This window comes from Equus caballus, chromosome 2 (assembly GCF_041296265.1).
Source record: "Equus caballus isolate H_3958 breed thoroughbred chromosome 2, TB-T2T, whole genome shotgun sequence".
NCBI lineage: Eukaryota > Metazoa > Chordata > Mammalia > Perissodactyla > Equidae > Equus > Equus caballus.
The window spans coordinates 125,095,722-125,111,590 of NC_091685.1; the positions used below are offsets into that span (position 1 = coordinate 125,095,722).

The following is a 15,869-nucleotide window of genomic DNA, read 5'->3' on the forward strand; positions in this document are numbered from 1 at the left end:
GCGTCAATCCTAGGACCACACAAGTAGACAAAGCTTCTCATACACATCTAGTCACTGCTTTCAGCCAGAAAAGCAGATATGTGCTACACACTTAGATAATTCTTCATGTTCGGGGCAAGTGTTAAGGTCACAGCTAATAGAAATACACACACATTCATATATAGAGTTTCGCCCTATTTTAGTTGTGGGGCGTGTCCCCAGTGTCCACAAATAGCAAGTTTGGATTTCCGTTTGCTTTACCCTAGGCAAACTGGAATTTACTTATGTATCACTGTTGGGTACGAAGCACCATTCAAAAGACAAAAAGTCCCTGTATATCCAAAAAAGAGAGTCGTCTTTTGGTACCTAACTCAAGAAAATATTTTATGCAAAAACAACTTACCAGTGGAATTTCATAATACCATATTTAGATTAAGAATTTTAGGAATAATATAAAATGCAAATTTCTCTATCATGCAGATGTCATCATGATTATGAATTTGTACGTCATAGATGTATGTTCAAGTCAGCATCTCTCTTCATTTTACTTGAATTCCTCCATAATATATGTAACAGTATACATTACAGACATCAAATCTTTCAAAAAGTAGCAATCAAATCTTAAAATTTAATGTCATATTAGCACATTTTATGTGGACAAAGTCCACGGTTTTTAAAGGAAGTCATTAAGTCAAATTTAATCTCTTTTCTGTTCCAAAGAAGCATCTTTAGTTTGGTAAAATGTCCTGACAAAAATATGCCTGAACTCTTAGGGGACAGCTCTGAGCTGTCCAGTTAAAGTTCAGTGTCCTGGGACGTTGCGTTCCAGCAGGCGGTCTCCTCAGTGCCTGCCTTGTCTGCATACAGACTGCAACTGAAAACAGTTAATCTTGGCTCAGAGCACAGAATACATTCCCTGTTCATCGTCCATATGACTGAGCGATCCAGAATATTTCCTCATTCAAGTGTCATTAGGGATCACGTAGGATCATTTTTAAACAGTTACACTTTCAAAAATGTGTAAGCAAAACAATAAAAATAAATCTAGCTACTTCATTTGCTGTAGGCTAATATGGAAGTTCCTGTAGCCCTTGATTTTGAAAAATGTGTCAGTCCTTACATGTGGGGCTGCGAGGAGAGTGGGCCTCCTCAACGTCGCTCCCCTGCGTCAGTAATGCTCTGCCAATAAGCAGCTGCACATGCTGCTGCACAGTGACTGCAGCGTGGCACTAGGTTGGGGCCCAGAGCCAGACCCGGTGGAGCCCCAGGCCTACCCCTTACTAGAGTTGTGACCTGGGCTAAACCACTTCACCTTTGGGCCAGTTTCCTCATAAGGTATAAAATAAGTACCACATAGAAGCATTTAGAACAATAGCATGTAGTATGCAGTCAGTAAATGTTAAGATATTATTACCATGTTATTCAAGGATTTTTTTTTTCACTTAAACATACATTGAAAAGAGGCTCCACAAGCTTGTCCCCATGTCCGAGTGGTTGAAGTTCCATGTGCTCCGCTTTGGCTGCCTGGTTCACAGGTTCTGATCCAGGGCATGGACCTAGCCCACTCATCAGCCATGCTGTGGTGATGTCCCATATGTAAGTGGGGGAAGACTGGCACAGATGTTAGCTCAGGGTGAATCCTCAAGCCAAACAACAACAAAATGAGGCTCCACATCAAAGACTTCTGGTTGGCTGGTGATCAATTCCTATTCTTAGGTATACTTAGTATGCTCCCAGGTTTATGCATATATGTGTATAATCCATATCATATGGTACACTACATATATATAAACCATATAGTCAGTATGGCATGTGTGTGTATATATATATATGTGCAAGCATATGAAAAGAGTGACAAATATGGAAAACAAAAACATTTGAGGCAAAATACATAATAGAGTAAACTGAAGAAACCTATCCTTAGACCCAGCCTTTCCTGGTGATGGAGACGTCCACCCTTTCAAAGATCTCCACTTCAGGTCGGCAACAGCTGGCACTCAGGCTGTTTGTTTCGTGTTTCCATCAACATGTGCTCTTCGTAATGCGTTTTGAAAGACTCTTGTTAGGAAGCAGAGTCTTTCTTAAAACCTGATACAGTATCAGGTCCTATAGTTGGGCGGTTTCTTGACGTCTAGGCCAGCATGTTGTCGTGTCAGTTCTGTGAGGCAGTCCATCAGCACCTTGCAGGAATCACAGTCAAAGGCTTGTCTTGCTACGCGTAAGTCATCCTGCCCAGGTAGTTAGCTGGCACGTAGCCTTTCTGCCCTTGAGCTTCAGCTAACCACCACTCTGCGTTGCCACTCAGGTCACAAAATCTGAGTATGTGAACTCTTTGGTATTCCTGAAGGCTGAGTTCATGGTCACTCCGTGCTTGAAAGGCGTGAACTGCATAGAAAATCTAGACAGAGAAGCAAGTGACATCATGAAAAGCAGAACCTAAAAGTTGAGACAAACATAATAAAGATTTCCAAGCTTTTAGAAGGAATGCTCAAGTTTTCTTATTTTTTTCAAAATCACATTCCCGAACTCCTCCTGTTGGATTTATTTTGCTGAGGAACAGCCCCGATAAGAAGAGCGTGAAATGGGCCTTCTTAGCATTCTCTTGGGAGGAGTCTGAACTGTCCATGCTTGGAGGCGATTTGGCAGTTTCTATTAAAGTCTTTTTAGACGTTAATTCTTTTTTATTCAATAATAGCTCTAAGAATCTCTTCTACAGAAATAGAAACATTGGCAGAGATTTCTGCACAATGATGTTACTGCAGTACCCATTTGTAAGGTGAGAAGTGGGACGGGGATGGGAATAACATAGCTTCAGCAAGAGGGGAATAGTTAAATTCTAGACGCTTAACTAAGGAAATTTGTAGTCATTAAAAGTGGTGCTTTCTGAGACTAATAACGGGCAAATTCTATGATAAAATAGTAAGCAAAAAGATATAAATTCAGTTGTACAATATAAGTCTAATATTGTTAGTTTCTTTGAATGGTGGAATTAGGTGATTTTCATTTTTACTTGTTTCCTATTTTCTAAACCTTTGTAATGAAAGTATATTAAATTTAAAATTTTTAAATTATTTTAAGTGACCTAGAAGAAACTAATAAAACATATGAGTCAAAAGAATTTTTCTCTAACTTCAAAAGCACACTTGATGATCATTAGATGCATAAGAAGCACCTGAACACGTGCTGAGTCCCTCTTTCACCAAAATCACAAGACTGATAATAAAAATGTTGTTACGGTGTAAAATTAAGCAATTGACTAACATTTATTCATTCATATAATCAAAACTTATTAAGTACTTACTGAGTGCCAGATCTTATGTTATCAGAATGCTTACACCCAGCTAGGGAAAAAAATGCCCCAGGAAAGGCCCCCACAAAAAAAACCCAAAAACAAACCAGAAAAACCCACCCTACACATGCAGGTGACACATCAGCTAAGTGTGAGCTTGCTTTTGAAAGAAGTAACCTTTAATAGGTGACGAAGCTGATGAAGGGAGTGGACGTGCCGCGTTCATAGGCACAGAGATGAACACGTGGGGACAGGGTGCTGCGGGAAAGGCCAGCGGACGAACGTTCTCGACACCCAGGGTTGGCGTGAGGAGGAAATTAGGAGACACGCGGGGACTTCACTGAGCAGGAAGAGAGTGGGCAAGTGTGGGGGCAGTGTGATTACAGGTAAGTGGTTCTTTAGATCTTGAACTGCGATTTAACTTGGATGCAACTCTGGTACCGGTGGTTCATGTGTCACCTCAACAACTCACGTGAGCTCCACCTCGGGGTCTCCCCTGGCCTCTTCAGGGTACACACACAGTAGGAATTTAGATAGATGTTGGTTTGACTCGAAAGTTAGGCTGAAAGCCTTGGGTGTCATACAAGAATGTATAAGAGAACATCTTGTATCCCACAAAATACAAGACAGATTGTTGGACATGGATTACTTTGAAACTTAAAAAAGTCAAAGAGAAAGCAAAAAGAGGGGCGCTGTGAATTCTCGAGCCATGGGGAGGTAGCAGTAACAGCCACCTTTCACAGAGCTCACGGCAGTTTGCAGGTCACACGTGCTTTGTCCTCAGCAACCTGTGAGCTGGGACTTGGAGGAGCAACGTGCCCTTGACTACATTGCTGCTCAGTGCTGCTGGGACCAAGCTTCTAACGTGGTCCTGTGCCTGGCCCAGTTCTCACGATACTTTAGGAAGCAAACTCAATTCCAGCAGGATGTGCAGAGGATGTTCTTGTGGAAAGAGACTGAAGTCTCAAATCTGTTGGCTGCTGCTGTTTCGGTTGCTGTTTAGAAAGTGAAAACGCTTCACAGATCCACAGAGCAGAGCGGAAGATCTGGGTTGCAAAAGCTTTCGGGACTGTGCTGTGCTGCCATCCAGCTTCTGCATGACCTGTCAGAGCTCGCGTTACCTGTCGCCAGCCATCCTGTGTGGTCTTTGTCCACGGTGCACATGCTCTCCCAGTGCAGCCGTGGATTCTTGAGCAGGTTGGAACACCTACTGAGACACGGCTCCCGAGTGTTTGGTGGCCTTCCACTTTGGCACGAGTTCTCTCGGGGATGCAGAATCTTCCACCTAGATCTACTTGGCATGAAATTATAGCAAAGCTTACATTTTAAATGCTAAATATGGATTCTCATGAAATTGTAAATTTAAAGTACAAAATTACAACATAGACTTTCAATCCTTTAGATGATCATGGTCCAGAATTAGTTTAGGATGGGCGTTTTTCAGTTTTTATATAATATGTTTATGCCTCCATTCAACATGAGACGGATACTCAAAGTGGAATTGTCTGCTTCTAAAGAGACAGCAGTTGATAACATTAGACTGCAACTTAGAATTTTTCAACCTGTTCTAGATTTAAAAGCTGAAGGAGTTCTCATTTTTAAAAAATATTTTAATTCTAGGCTGCATCTTGCTAACTTTCAATGATAAAAATTGTATTAATATAAGCCGTAATCATCTGATCCTTTTCTCCTTTTCCTTGGCATCATTACAATGTATTTTATTCATTGCCTCTTTGCACTCTGTAAATCTCTGGCTCATTTTGTGTTCAGTGTTCTGTGAGCGCAGCCCAGCTCTCCACAGCTTTTACTTTTTCTATACCACACTGTATTGTGTTATGGACTCACACCCAGTCTGTCACCACTGATTATGAGCACTGGGCGCCTGTGGCAGCACTGCGGTCCAGCGTCCGCTCTGTGTCTGTGCGTCCGGTTACTCCTCCCTCGGAGGCTGCTTCACCTGTCTTCATGGAATTTCATTTTGTTGATTTCATCCAAGTTCTCCAATTAGCAACAACAAAAATCATAATGTATTTTAATCTTCCTTTCCAACACCAAAAATCTACAAAACCAGCATTTATGGCATTATGTCACATGTAGCTCAGGAAGCCAAGATAGCGATATGGCCTGAAAAATGCTCATTCTTCTCTCTCACCCTCCAGGAACAAGCTTTCATGTTCTTCAGTTAACTGTTCTGTGTTGTTACTACATGAGTAGTTTTTATAAATAATTTTAAATAAAATAAAAGTAAGCAAAAAAAAAGCACACTGAACTGCTATTAATATTTCTTTCCTTCCTTCTTCCTCTTTTCCTTCTACCTACCTACCTGAAGTGGTAATAAACATTAATTATAGTATACATAGTTTTTGCAACCTGCTTTTTCCTTTCAAAATACATTTCAAAGTCTTTTCACATCAATAAGTAGCTCTCTAAAGCATCATTTTGATGGCGACTTAACCACATGACAGTGCAGCCTGCTGGCTTTTACAGCACTGCCTAAACAGTGACATACTGGGCATGAGCATCACCACCGTTAGTTGTTGAAAATGTGAAGATGGTGGACCAGAAAATGAATTTAGGGTCAGCGGCAAAACAACTAACTTTTTAGAAGTCAGAAATTAGGTTCTTGGGATTATTTATGTGGAAAAAGAAAAGAGCACTGATTCTCAGACACTGAACTTCCATCTAAAACTGGGTTTTAGCCATTATTAAACCTGGTCCTCTTTGAGAAGTACATTGCGTCACATTAGCCCAACATTCTGCTTCCAAACAAGGCATCATAGATACTGTGGTTGGCAGAACGCTAAGAGGGACGCCAGGATGAATGCTGAATGTCCTATATGATCCCCTCTGTGAATAGGATGGGATTTTACTCCTGTGATTAGCTTACATTATATGGCGAAGCTAAAGAGATTTTGCAGAGGTGCCTACAAAGGTCCCTAATAAGTTGACTTTGAGTTAGTCAAAGGTTGTGCTGAGTGGGCCTGACATAATCAGGTGAGCCCTTTAAAAGAGAGTCCAGGCCTTCTCTGAAGGGAGATTTGAAACCAGAGAGATGCTCGCTTCCTGGCCTTGAAGAAGCCAACAGTCATGTTGTGAACTGTCTACAGAGGCAGCCACGTGGCAGGATCTGAGAGCTGCCTCTGCTTGTTGAAAGTGGTCCTCAGTTGAGGGCCAGCAAGAAATGGAGGCCTCAGTCCTGGCAAAAGGAACTGAATTCTGCCAACAACCATGAGCTTGGAAGAGAGCTCTGAGATTTAGAAGCGAACACAGACCAGCAAACCCCTGGATTGCAGCCATGAGAGATGACAAGCAGCATACCCAGCTGAGCTGTGCTGGACTTCTGACCCGGAGACTGTGAGATGATAAATGTGTGTTGTTTTGAGCCCCTTAGTTTGTGATAATTTCTTATGCAGCATGGAAAATGAATACAGATCATGCTATTACTATTTGATGGGAAAGGGGAGAATACCTTAGAATGGGAAGACATTCATTTGACTGCTTTTGTTATATTCTTTGATACAGCATAAAGTAAGGAGTAAAGAAGTTAAAAACCAAGTCCCTTAGTGTAAATCGTACTGCCAGGTTGTGAGTATCCATTAGCGCATCCTCATTATTCTACAAAGGCTCTGGGTCATTGTTTGGGGAGCTTCTAGAACATCAGAGAAGGTCTGTGCTATCTGGGAGGGATGTGCATGGAGGACTCTGAATGGACCGGGTCTGAGGCCTCAAAAGCAGAGTGACCACAGCTCCGAATTACACCTATGACAGTGTCTCATCCAGTAGACACTCAACAGAAGTGTCCCACTGCAGATAAGTTCTATTTCCACTCTGCCTGTAAGACTTCTGATTCACTAGAGCCATTCTAGAAAGTGCTGGAAGCGCTTTGTCCAACAGTCTTTCTTGCTTGGGTGGGAGAATGGACAGCAAGGTAAGCCTGTAGAGCAGTGGCTTCTAACCTTTCTAAGTAGAATTTCCCTTTGAAAACCTGTGGAGAGCTCTGGACTTCAGAATATCACGTATAGTCCAAGGCTACCCTCCCCCCGTCCTTGTTGTCAGGGTCCGCTGGAGTCCTCAATAAGGCTGGATTACAGCCACAACACCCCTTGGCCACAGACTACTGCAATTCTGGACAAAAGCAAAAAAGTGTTGATGCCACAGTAGGAAAGGACAGGGGAAGAAATGGTGACCCAGAGTGGCATCCAGTTAAGCCAGCACAGGCTTCAGTCGATGTCCCTGTGATACAATAAAATCAAGAACAGAAGTCTAAACAGCCACATGGAAAACCGCTGCATGGGGTCGGTACCTCAGATGTGCATGTCACAAAATGCAGTGGAGTCTCACTGTTGGCAAAGATAGTGCGATTTACTCCCACATTTCAGTCACCTTACAGGGACCTCTGTAGCATCTTGGTCTCTTAGACTGTCACACCACAAATCCACATTAGTGGTAAAGAATGGGTGCTGACCGTTCTCTCCACACTTTCTAAGAGCCAACGGAATGGAAACATCAGCTCTCTGGCAAGGCTTAGGAGGATCGTGCAAGGCTTCCCTCTGTTTCCAAGTGATGAATGGTAGTCGTGTGATCGGAAGAGTCTGAAAACCACTGGCTTGTGTACGTCTACTGGCTGGAATAAAGATCTAAGGAAATGTTCCTATGTGGCCTTGTCTTCTCCTCTCCCTTGTACTGGGGTTTCTAACAGGTGCAGCCTGTTCACCTAGCAGCGAGTTTATTGGGACAGACTGTGCCCACACACAGGCGAGGCCTGCAATTTGGTCTGGGCTATTTCAGCTCAGAGGGAGGTATTCAGGGATCCCTTGTGGCCACAGATCCAAGCTGTATTTTCTAGTCCAGCTTTATTAGTAATAAAACTTACATTTATGTCCCTGGCACCAAGGTCTATTTTGAATTGGCTCTAAACTCAGAGGAAAAGGAAAACAAATAGCACTTTATGGAGAGATACCATCAATACACTTTCTATTTTGAGCAAAAGAAAATTATCTCATTTTTTCCTCTCTTGGTAATGGAAACTTTAATGGACCTAATTCGCATGATACATATTGACAGGATCACTGACAGAGAATTTTTCAGCAGTAGCAGCTCGTAGGAACTGGACACAGTTTTAGACTACAAATCCCACGCTGAGAGAGCCTCCCCAAGGGACGGATGCCAGAAGGCCCCGTAAAGCCACGTGAGAACCAGAGCTCGACACCAAGCCAGGTGCAGGGTGTCTTCACAAATCTGGTTCTCAAATTTCTGTCCTCCTAGGTTACTGGGTTTTGGTAAAGTCTGCCAAGACACTTAATCATGTATATGGATTTCACTGGTAAAAATTCATTAATCAGTTGGTATTATAATATAAATTTGTCATCTAGAAACCCTGAATAAACTAAGAGAGTGAACAAGTAACAGAAAAATAGTGTTTTGAAACTTCAAGACCAAGGAGTGATAAGAGCACATAGTAGTGTCCAGAAGAGTGAGGAATCAGTCATGACTGGGAGAAAGTATTTGCAATTATGTATCTGATAAAGAACGTGCATCCCGAGTATATAAAGAACTCTTACAACCAGATAATAAGAAGGAAAATGACCCAGTTTTTAAAACGGGCAAATATTTGAAAAGACATTTCACCAAAGAAGATACTGGAGTGGCTAATAAGTACATGAAGATACGCAACAGCATTAGTCCCTAGGGAAACTCAGATTAGAAGCACAATGAGATACAACTTAGCGCCCACTGAGATCACTACAATCAAAAGGACAAAAAGGCAAGGATATGGAGAAACTGCAACCCACTCCCACATACACTGCTGGGGTAATGTAAAATGATGCAGTCACTTTGAAAACCAGTTTGGTAGTTTCTTAAGACGTTAAATGTACCATACCAACAATCAATTCCACTCCTAGGTATCTACTCAAAAGAAATGAAATCCTCACAAAGACTTGTACACAAATGTTAATAGCAGCCTTATTCATAATAGGAATTACCCAAAATGTCCATTGACTGGTGAATGGATAAACCAAATATGCTGTATCCATAGAAGGAAATACGGTCAGGCAATAAAAAGCAGCAAAGTACATATACACACCACAACATGGATGAGTCTCGAAGACATGATGCTAAGTGAGAGGAACCAGCTGTAAAACACCACACGCTGTCTGATTTCATTAATACGAAATGTACAAAAAGGCAAGTCTATGGAGAAATAAGGTGGACTAGCAATTTCCTGGGCTGGGGTGGGAAAGAGGAGCAGCTGTAAATAGGTGCAAAGGATTTTTGGGGTGGAGGAAGCATTCTGAAACTGGCTGGGGGTGATAGTTGCCCAACTCTGTAAACATACTAAAAGTCATTGACCTGTACATGGGACATGGATGAGATTTATGATATATCAATGAGAACTTAATGAAGATGTTTTTAAAAAAGAATTAGTCGTGCACTGGACAGCAATCAATGTACTAACAATGGAAGAAACTAAAAGTAGATAAGCGTCTTGGAAGAGCAGTGTGGCACGTCTACCAAGACTTCACACCGCAGCCCGTGGACCCTGCAGTGCTGTCAGGACTCGCCTTACAGACTTACAGACTCCTAGACGTGCACAAAAATAGGTGAGCAAGGACCCTGCCTGAAATATTGTTTGAAATTTTTAAAACCCCAAATACACTAAACGTCTATTATTAGGGTAACCGTTACATAAATTATGACACATCCACAAAATAAATGACTACGCAGAATTTTTTGAGGAAGAAGGTAGATATTCAGGTACTATTGCTCCTAAAATATATTAAGTGAAACAAAACCCAGTATGTAACACATACGCTGTGTCCTCATCATATAAATCTAGTTGTTGTTGTAGGCAGACGATGACTGAAAAGATGTCCCCAGTGTTGTCTTTCAAGAGGAGGACTAGGAGGAGGGGTAAAGACCCTGACTGTTAAGTTATATGTGTCTTTCTGCTGTTTTAACTTTTCACAAATAACATATATCACCCTTATAAAAAAGTAAATTAGTTAATAAAAAGCCACTACAGATGAGAGGAACCAGCTACTTGGTCACCACTGGGGGATTAACACTTACTTACCTTGAAACTTTCTGAGATAGCAAAAAGAACCCTACACTATCATAGTTAATTTACCTTGTGAAAGGATTATCTCAATCCCCTCTGCACTGGTGCAGCGCAGGAAAGGCAGCTCTTAAAGTTCAGCACATAGTTTGTGGCATTATACAAGAAACTGAAAACAGCCAATCCCCAGGTAGCTCGATGAAGAAACTGCTTTTTAGAGGAACCGTGGACAGTTTTCCGCCTGCTACTGATGGCGCAGTCTGTGCAGTCCCGAGCTGTTTTCCTCTGATGAGGGAGTAAAAAAAGTCCATCCTTGCTTCACTCTAAGTACTTAGCAGCAGAGTAGTAATAGCAACAGCTACCGTGTATTGAGTGTCTGCCCTGTGCTGGGTAATTTACATAGTCACATTATCGCTAATCCTCTGCATCGACTCTGCAAAGTAGGAATTATTGTCCTCTTTTCCTCATTTGGGGAAACAGGCTCGGAGAATTAAGCTCCTTGCAGAAGGTGCACAGAGACTAAGTGGCAACAGAGCTAGGTCTCCTTGATGTCAAAGCTGAGCTCTTCCACTATGTCTTACAAGAGACAGAGCACCCTCAGGGAACGTCTTTCAGGATTTGAACAGCCAAGCGTTTTTACATGAAGGCTCAAATTCTTACCTGTTCATCTACCTCCTGAAAACTGTCAGCGTCAGTGCCATTTGCCTCAGACTTTCCACAGGTGCCACTAAGAGATGAGCTGCTGTCACTCACGCTACCTTCTGGGGTGCCTGTGACACTGTCACGAGCTGGCCGTGAAGACACAAAGAGGCTGATGTTATCAAAGTCGTCATCACAGAACCTGTGCTCAGCATCCACCTTCTGCACTTTTGCTGGATTGTAGGGTCTTAGGAAGGAGGAGTACACATAGCCTTTCATAACTGGATGCAAAATAAAAAGAAAGAAGAAACAAGGTCATTCGTATACTTTTTCCAAACATTTGTGCTTAGAGAAGCACACAGAGGCCCTTGGGAAAATCTCAACTTGAAAAGAGGTGGTAGTTGTGTGTATCTTATGCAAAATCTTACGTCCTGTATCCACAAGCCACCTGCTTGTGCTCCCCAGTGGGTCCTTCTGTTCCATCACTGCCACCAACTCCCCTTCCAGGAGATTGATGTCATATTCCTGTGTAGCGTTGCACCTGCGCTTGGCCTGGTATAGTTCCTCTGTACTGTATGTGGACAGAAGTTTGGAGCGATGAGCGTCAGTTTGACGTGGCGCTTCTGGCTGGGAGAAGTAAGGAAAAGTTTTGGTTTAGATAAAATGTATAATAAAATCCTCACTGAGTTGGTAAATACTTCTCTGGAGATGTTTTAAATGTTGAAGCCATACACTGATTTGGGATTATTTCTATATTATGTTATGGCATAGTTTGGGTTATTAGTGTGAAGTATCCAGCTGAGTTAAGCGGTGAAAAATTCTCTGGTTAGCACATGAGGGCAGTGTTGTAGAGAAGAAAGAAAACTCACGGGAAATAAGAAAGCAGAAGTTCTAATCCCTCTTGGCTAGGACAACTTTTTAATTCTTTGCCATACTGTAGACAATCCCTTACGGATTAAGCACTTGCTAAGTAATATATAATTAAGTAAATTGTACACGTGCATGTCTTTTTCTTGGAAATAATGTCAGTAAATTAGGCAAGAGTCAAGAAGCCTGGAGCCCGTCCCAGCTCTGCCGCTAAGTGGCTCTGAGAAAGCCACTTCATCTCTGGAGGCTGAGATTCCTTATCTAGAGAAATGAAAGGGTTGAACTATACGGTTTTGGTCTATAAAATTCTGTTCATTCATTCAACAGATATTTATAGAGTACCGACCTTGTGTCAGGCACCATTTTAGGTGCTTAGAATACATCATGTACAAAACAGAAAAAAATCTATGACCTTACAGAGCTCATAGTATAGGCGGTAGAAGTAGACAAGAAATTCTATATATAATAAGTAGGTAAATTATATGTGATTAGAATGAGATAAGTGATATGGAAAATAATACACTATGATTTGGACAAGGCAAAGAAGTGATAGCCATCATTGTCATGAATCCTACCAAACTCACCGGAATTTGCACAGGCTTCTTCTTTTCAAAACTAAGTTTCCTCTCAATAAAGGTGGCACTGTTGTCCTTTACAAAATTCAGATTTTGAACCTCTTCTAGTACTCGATTCTGAATTTCACAGATGGTTGAAGCCAACAGTGGTATCTGTAGGTAGAAATAAGATGGCATTGTTCCCGGACAACTACTTAATCTTATTAGGTACTGAATTTAGTAGGGTTGTGCTGAGCAGTTGCGAGAGTGTAAGATAGCTCCACAGCAAAAAATCAGGGCAATGTTAGAACTTCTAAATAAAAATGATCTAGTCTGCTGTCTCTGGAAACCCCACTAAAATATCAGGGCTAATTCTTTTAAAGGTTCAAGCCTAAATATAAAAAGAACAGAGAAGAAAATAGCAATAAAATTTTGGAAGAAAGGCTAAGGAATCGACAGCAGTAGGCAGCTTCAGTGTGGTAGGGTGGGCTCGTGGGAGGGGGAAAAAAGCTTTGGTTAAGAGCGTGTGGTGGTTTTAAAATAAATCAGCAAATTCTTTGACATCAAGAAATGGAGTCCGTGTCCCCTCCTCTCAAAACTGGGTGGGCCTTTAGGATTGCCTCAGTGGACAGATTGTTGAGATGAATCGAACAAGGGAAGTGACGCTGTCTGACTTACAAGATTAGGCTTAAAAAGACCGTGTGGTTTCTGCTATTTTCCCTGAGGACACTCACTCTGAGAGACTTTGGTAGCCATGGAAGAAGTCCAGCTGCACTGTGGCCGCCATAGCAAAAGGCCATGTTGAAACATCAGAGAGAGAGAGGGATGGGGTGTCTATGGAGCCCTAGCTGTTCCAGCCCCCAGCTATTTGAGTCTTCCATCATCATCCCGTCACCAACCTCAGACATGGGCCCCAGACATGGGCTGGAGATGACTCCAGCCCCAGACATTATCCACCTGCAACCTCGTGAGAGACACTGAGAATGACTGACCTGAGCCCAGTGAACCCCGAGAACCATGACAGACAATGACAATAAGTAACTATTGGTTGTTTCATACCACCACATTTGGTGTAATTTGCTACACAGTTATAGAAAACTGAAACAATTTTTGAAGCAGTTGGATCTCCAGATTCTTTCTCCTCTTCAGTGAAGCTGGGTGATTATTTCTTCCCTACCTTAGCAGAAGACAAAGTTTTCTTTTCTGCAAATGGTAAAGCAGAGAGTGTCTAGACTGGGGACACTAGGCACAGATAAGGTCAGGGGACCCACATTGGAAAGAGGGTAAATAAGCGAGTGGATGGACACTGGATCCAGAGACCTCCCTAGCCAGGCACAGCAGTCACCATTACCCTGTAGTCAGAGGACTTGAGGCATCCCTGGAGATTCTGACCAGCCCAAAAGGAGAGACCTAAAGATGCTATCATCAGGGGTTCCAAATGAAATGACAGACAGATTCTCTACACAATATTGAAGCTTATAGTTTTCAACTCCTACCTATGTGTCAATGCTGCGAACTAGTCCCCAACTCTTTATCACTGATGAGTGATCAAGTATATCAGACTTTTGAAGCATGCCTCTAACATGAAAGGGTCTGATGAAAAGAAAAGCAACCTGAGCCAGCCCTGATGGCCTAAAGTTAAAGTTCAGCGCTCTCACTGCTTCAGTGGCCCAGGTTCAGTTCCCAGTCACAGAACCATACACCTGTCTGTCAGTTGCCGTGCTGTGGCAGCGGCTCAGATAGAAGAACTAGAAGGACTTACAGCTAGGGTATACCACCATGCACTGGGGCTTCGGGGAGAAAAAAGAGGAAGATGGGCAACAGATGTTAGCTCAGGGTGAATATTTCCCTGAAAAAGGAAGGAAGGAAGGAAGGGAGGGAGGGACAGAGTGAGGAAGAAAGGAAGGAAGGAAGGCTGTCTTAATTTTAAGAAAACAACAACAAAAAACTCGTAAAAATTAAAATTATGAGAACAGAAATGAAAAATCAAAAGTTGGGTTTGAAGATTAATTTAGGAAAATTTCTTGAGAAGTAGAGCCAAGTAATAATGAGACAGAAAATAACAAAATTAGAGGAACAACCCAAGAGGGTCTGAAAGAGAAAAGGAAGAGAGAAAAATCATCAGTGAAATATTCAAAAAATGTTTCTAGAGTGGAAGACAAATTTTCAGGCTGAAAGGATCCCACCAAGTATCCTACACTCCAAGGTACATTGTCATTACATGTCAGACTGATGGGGACAATAAGAACATTCTAGAAGCTTTTAGAAAGGGATAGGAGGGAGTAAGTTCATACAAAGGATCAAGAATCAGAATGGACCTCAGAGTTGTCAACAGAAACAATGGAAGCTAGAAGACAATGGAACAGTGGGATGCCTTCAAATTCAGAAAGAACAACTTAGAATTCTACACCCAGCCAAACAACCAATTAAGTGTATGATAGTATAGACATTTTCTGATATTCCAGTGTCAAAATCTTAACCTCACAACTTTCCTTTCTCAAGAAGTGCCTCAAAAATATGCTCCCCCAAATAAAAATAGAAAGCAAGAAACAAGTAACAGGGGATAAGGAAACGTTAGAGCCCCAGAAGAGAGGGGAAGGGGTTCCCTGGAAGGGGACGAAGTGTGAGCCCAGGATTATTGTCAGTTGTCAGATAAGAAGGGCAGCCAGTTCAGACTGGACTGAGTCAGAAAGCTTTGGGAGAGATTTCGGCAAGAAGACACAATTAATAGAAGACCTCATACATCTGAATGTCCTAACAGGTGATTTAGTCAATTGGCAGATAAAGTGAGGCAAATTAAAATTAAGCCACTGACAAAAAACCCCCCACAATTATTAACTTTAGGGAAAACGCAAAAACTACACATGAAAGAAAAAGTTATCATGATGTAGTATGGCTCAACCCTAACCAGCATTCCCTGTGGGTACTGAATATCCTTTGTTTGCTTCTTCAGATTCCTGCTTTCCTCTTCTGTTCTGCTCTGCACTCTGGGAGGCTGATCAACACAGGATGTATCCACGGCCTCCTTGTGCTCTGGCTTCTACATGGGTTCAGTCAACACGATGCACCCACAGGAATGGAGAGTGAGGGAGGACAGTGAGACCGGGTATTTATTTCCTGAGTTTCCTTTCCGTGGTGTTGACTGATAGCCCAGCACCTGTGGAGCACTCTCCACGTGCCCATCTCTGCATGTTCCTGTAACCACTCCTTGCCCTTGACCCTCCAAGCTAGCTGTTGTGAGGCTCCCTCCTTTAACAAGCCCCAGCGCAGTGCACTATGCTTTAAGGTTTCCCTGTGCCTTACTCTCATTTTTGTAAATAGTTTTTTATTAAATTTTTCTTCAGATGTCCATTTGAGTGTGTTATGTTTTTCCTACTGGCATCAAGACTGATACACAAGTCAAAAAGTTTGAACGCTGAATATAAACTCAGCCAGATTTATGATACAGCTGTATTGGACGGGAAATAGAAAGAGTGTGTGTGAA

The 15,869-nt window shown here is 42.1% G+C and overlaps 1 protein-coding gene across 1 annotated transcript in view; it reads right to left on the bottom strand.

Moving 5' to 3' along the window:
• Positions 1-1,767: 1,767 nt before the first annotated feature.
• The window catches only part of ARHGEF38 (Rho guanine nucleotide exchange factor 38), a 118,310-nt gene continuing 104,208 nt past the window's right edge, over positions 1,768-15,869 (bottom strand). Inside the window, exons 12-15 of the mRNA XM_070261629.1 lie at positions 12,416-12,559; positions 11,393-11,591; positions 10,986-11,245; positions 1,768-2,377 (exon numbers count right to left, since the gene is read on the bottom strand). Of these exons, the coding sequence (XP_070117730.1) occupies positions 2,192-2,377; positions 10,986-11,245; positions 11,393-11,591; positions 12,416-12,559 (789 nt within the window). The 3' untranslated portion in view covers positions 1,768-2,191. The remainder of the gene's footprint in view (positions 2,378-10,985; positions 11,246-11,392; positions 11,592-12,415; positions 12,560-15,869) is intronic.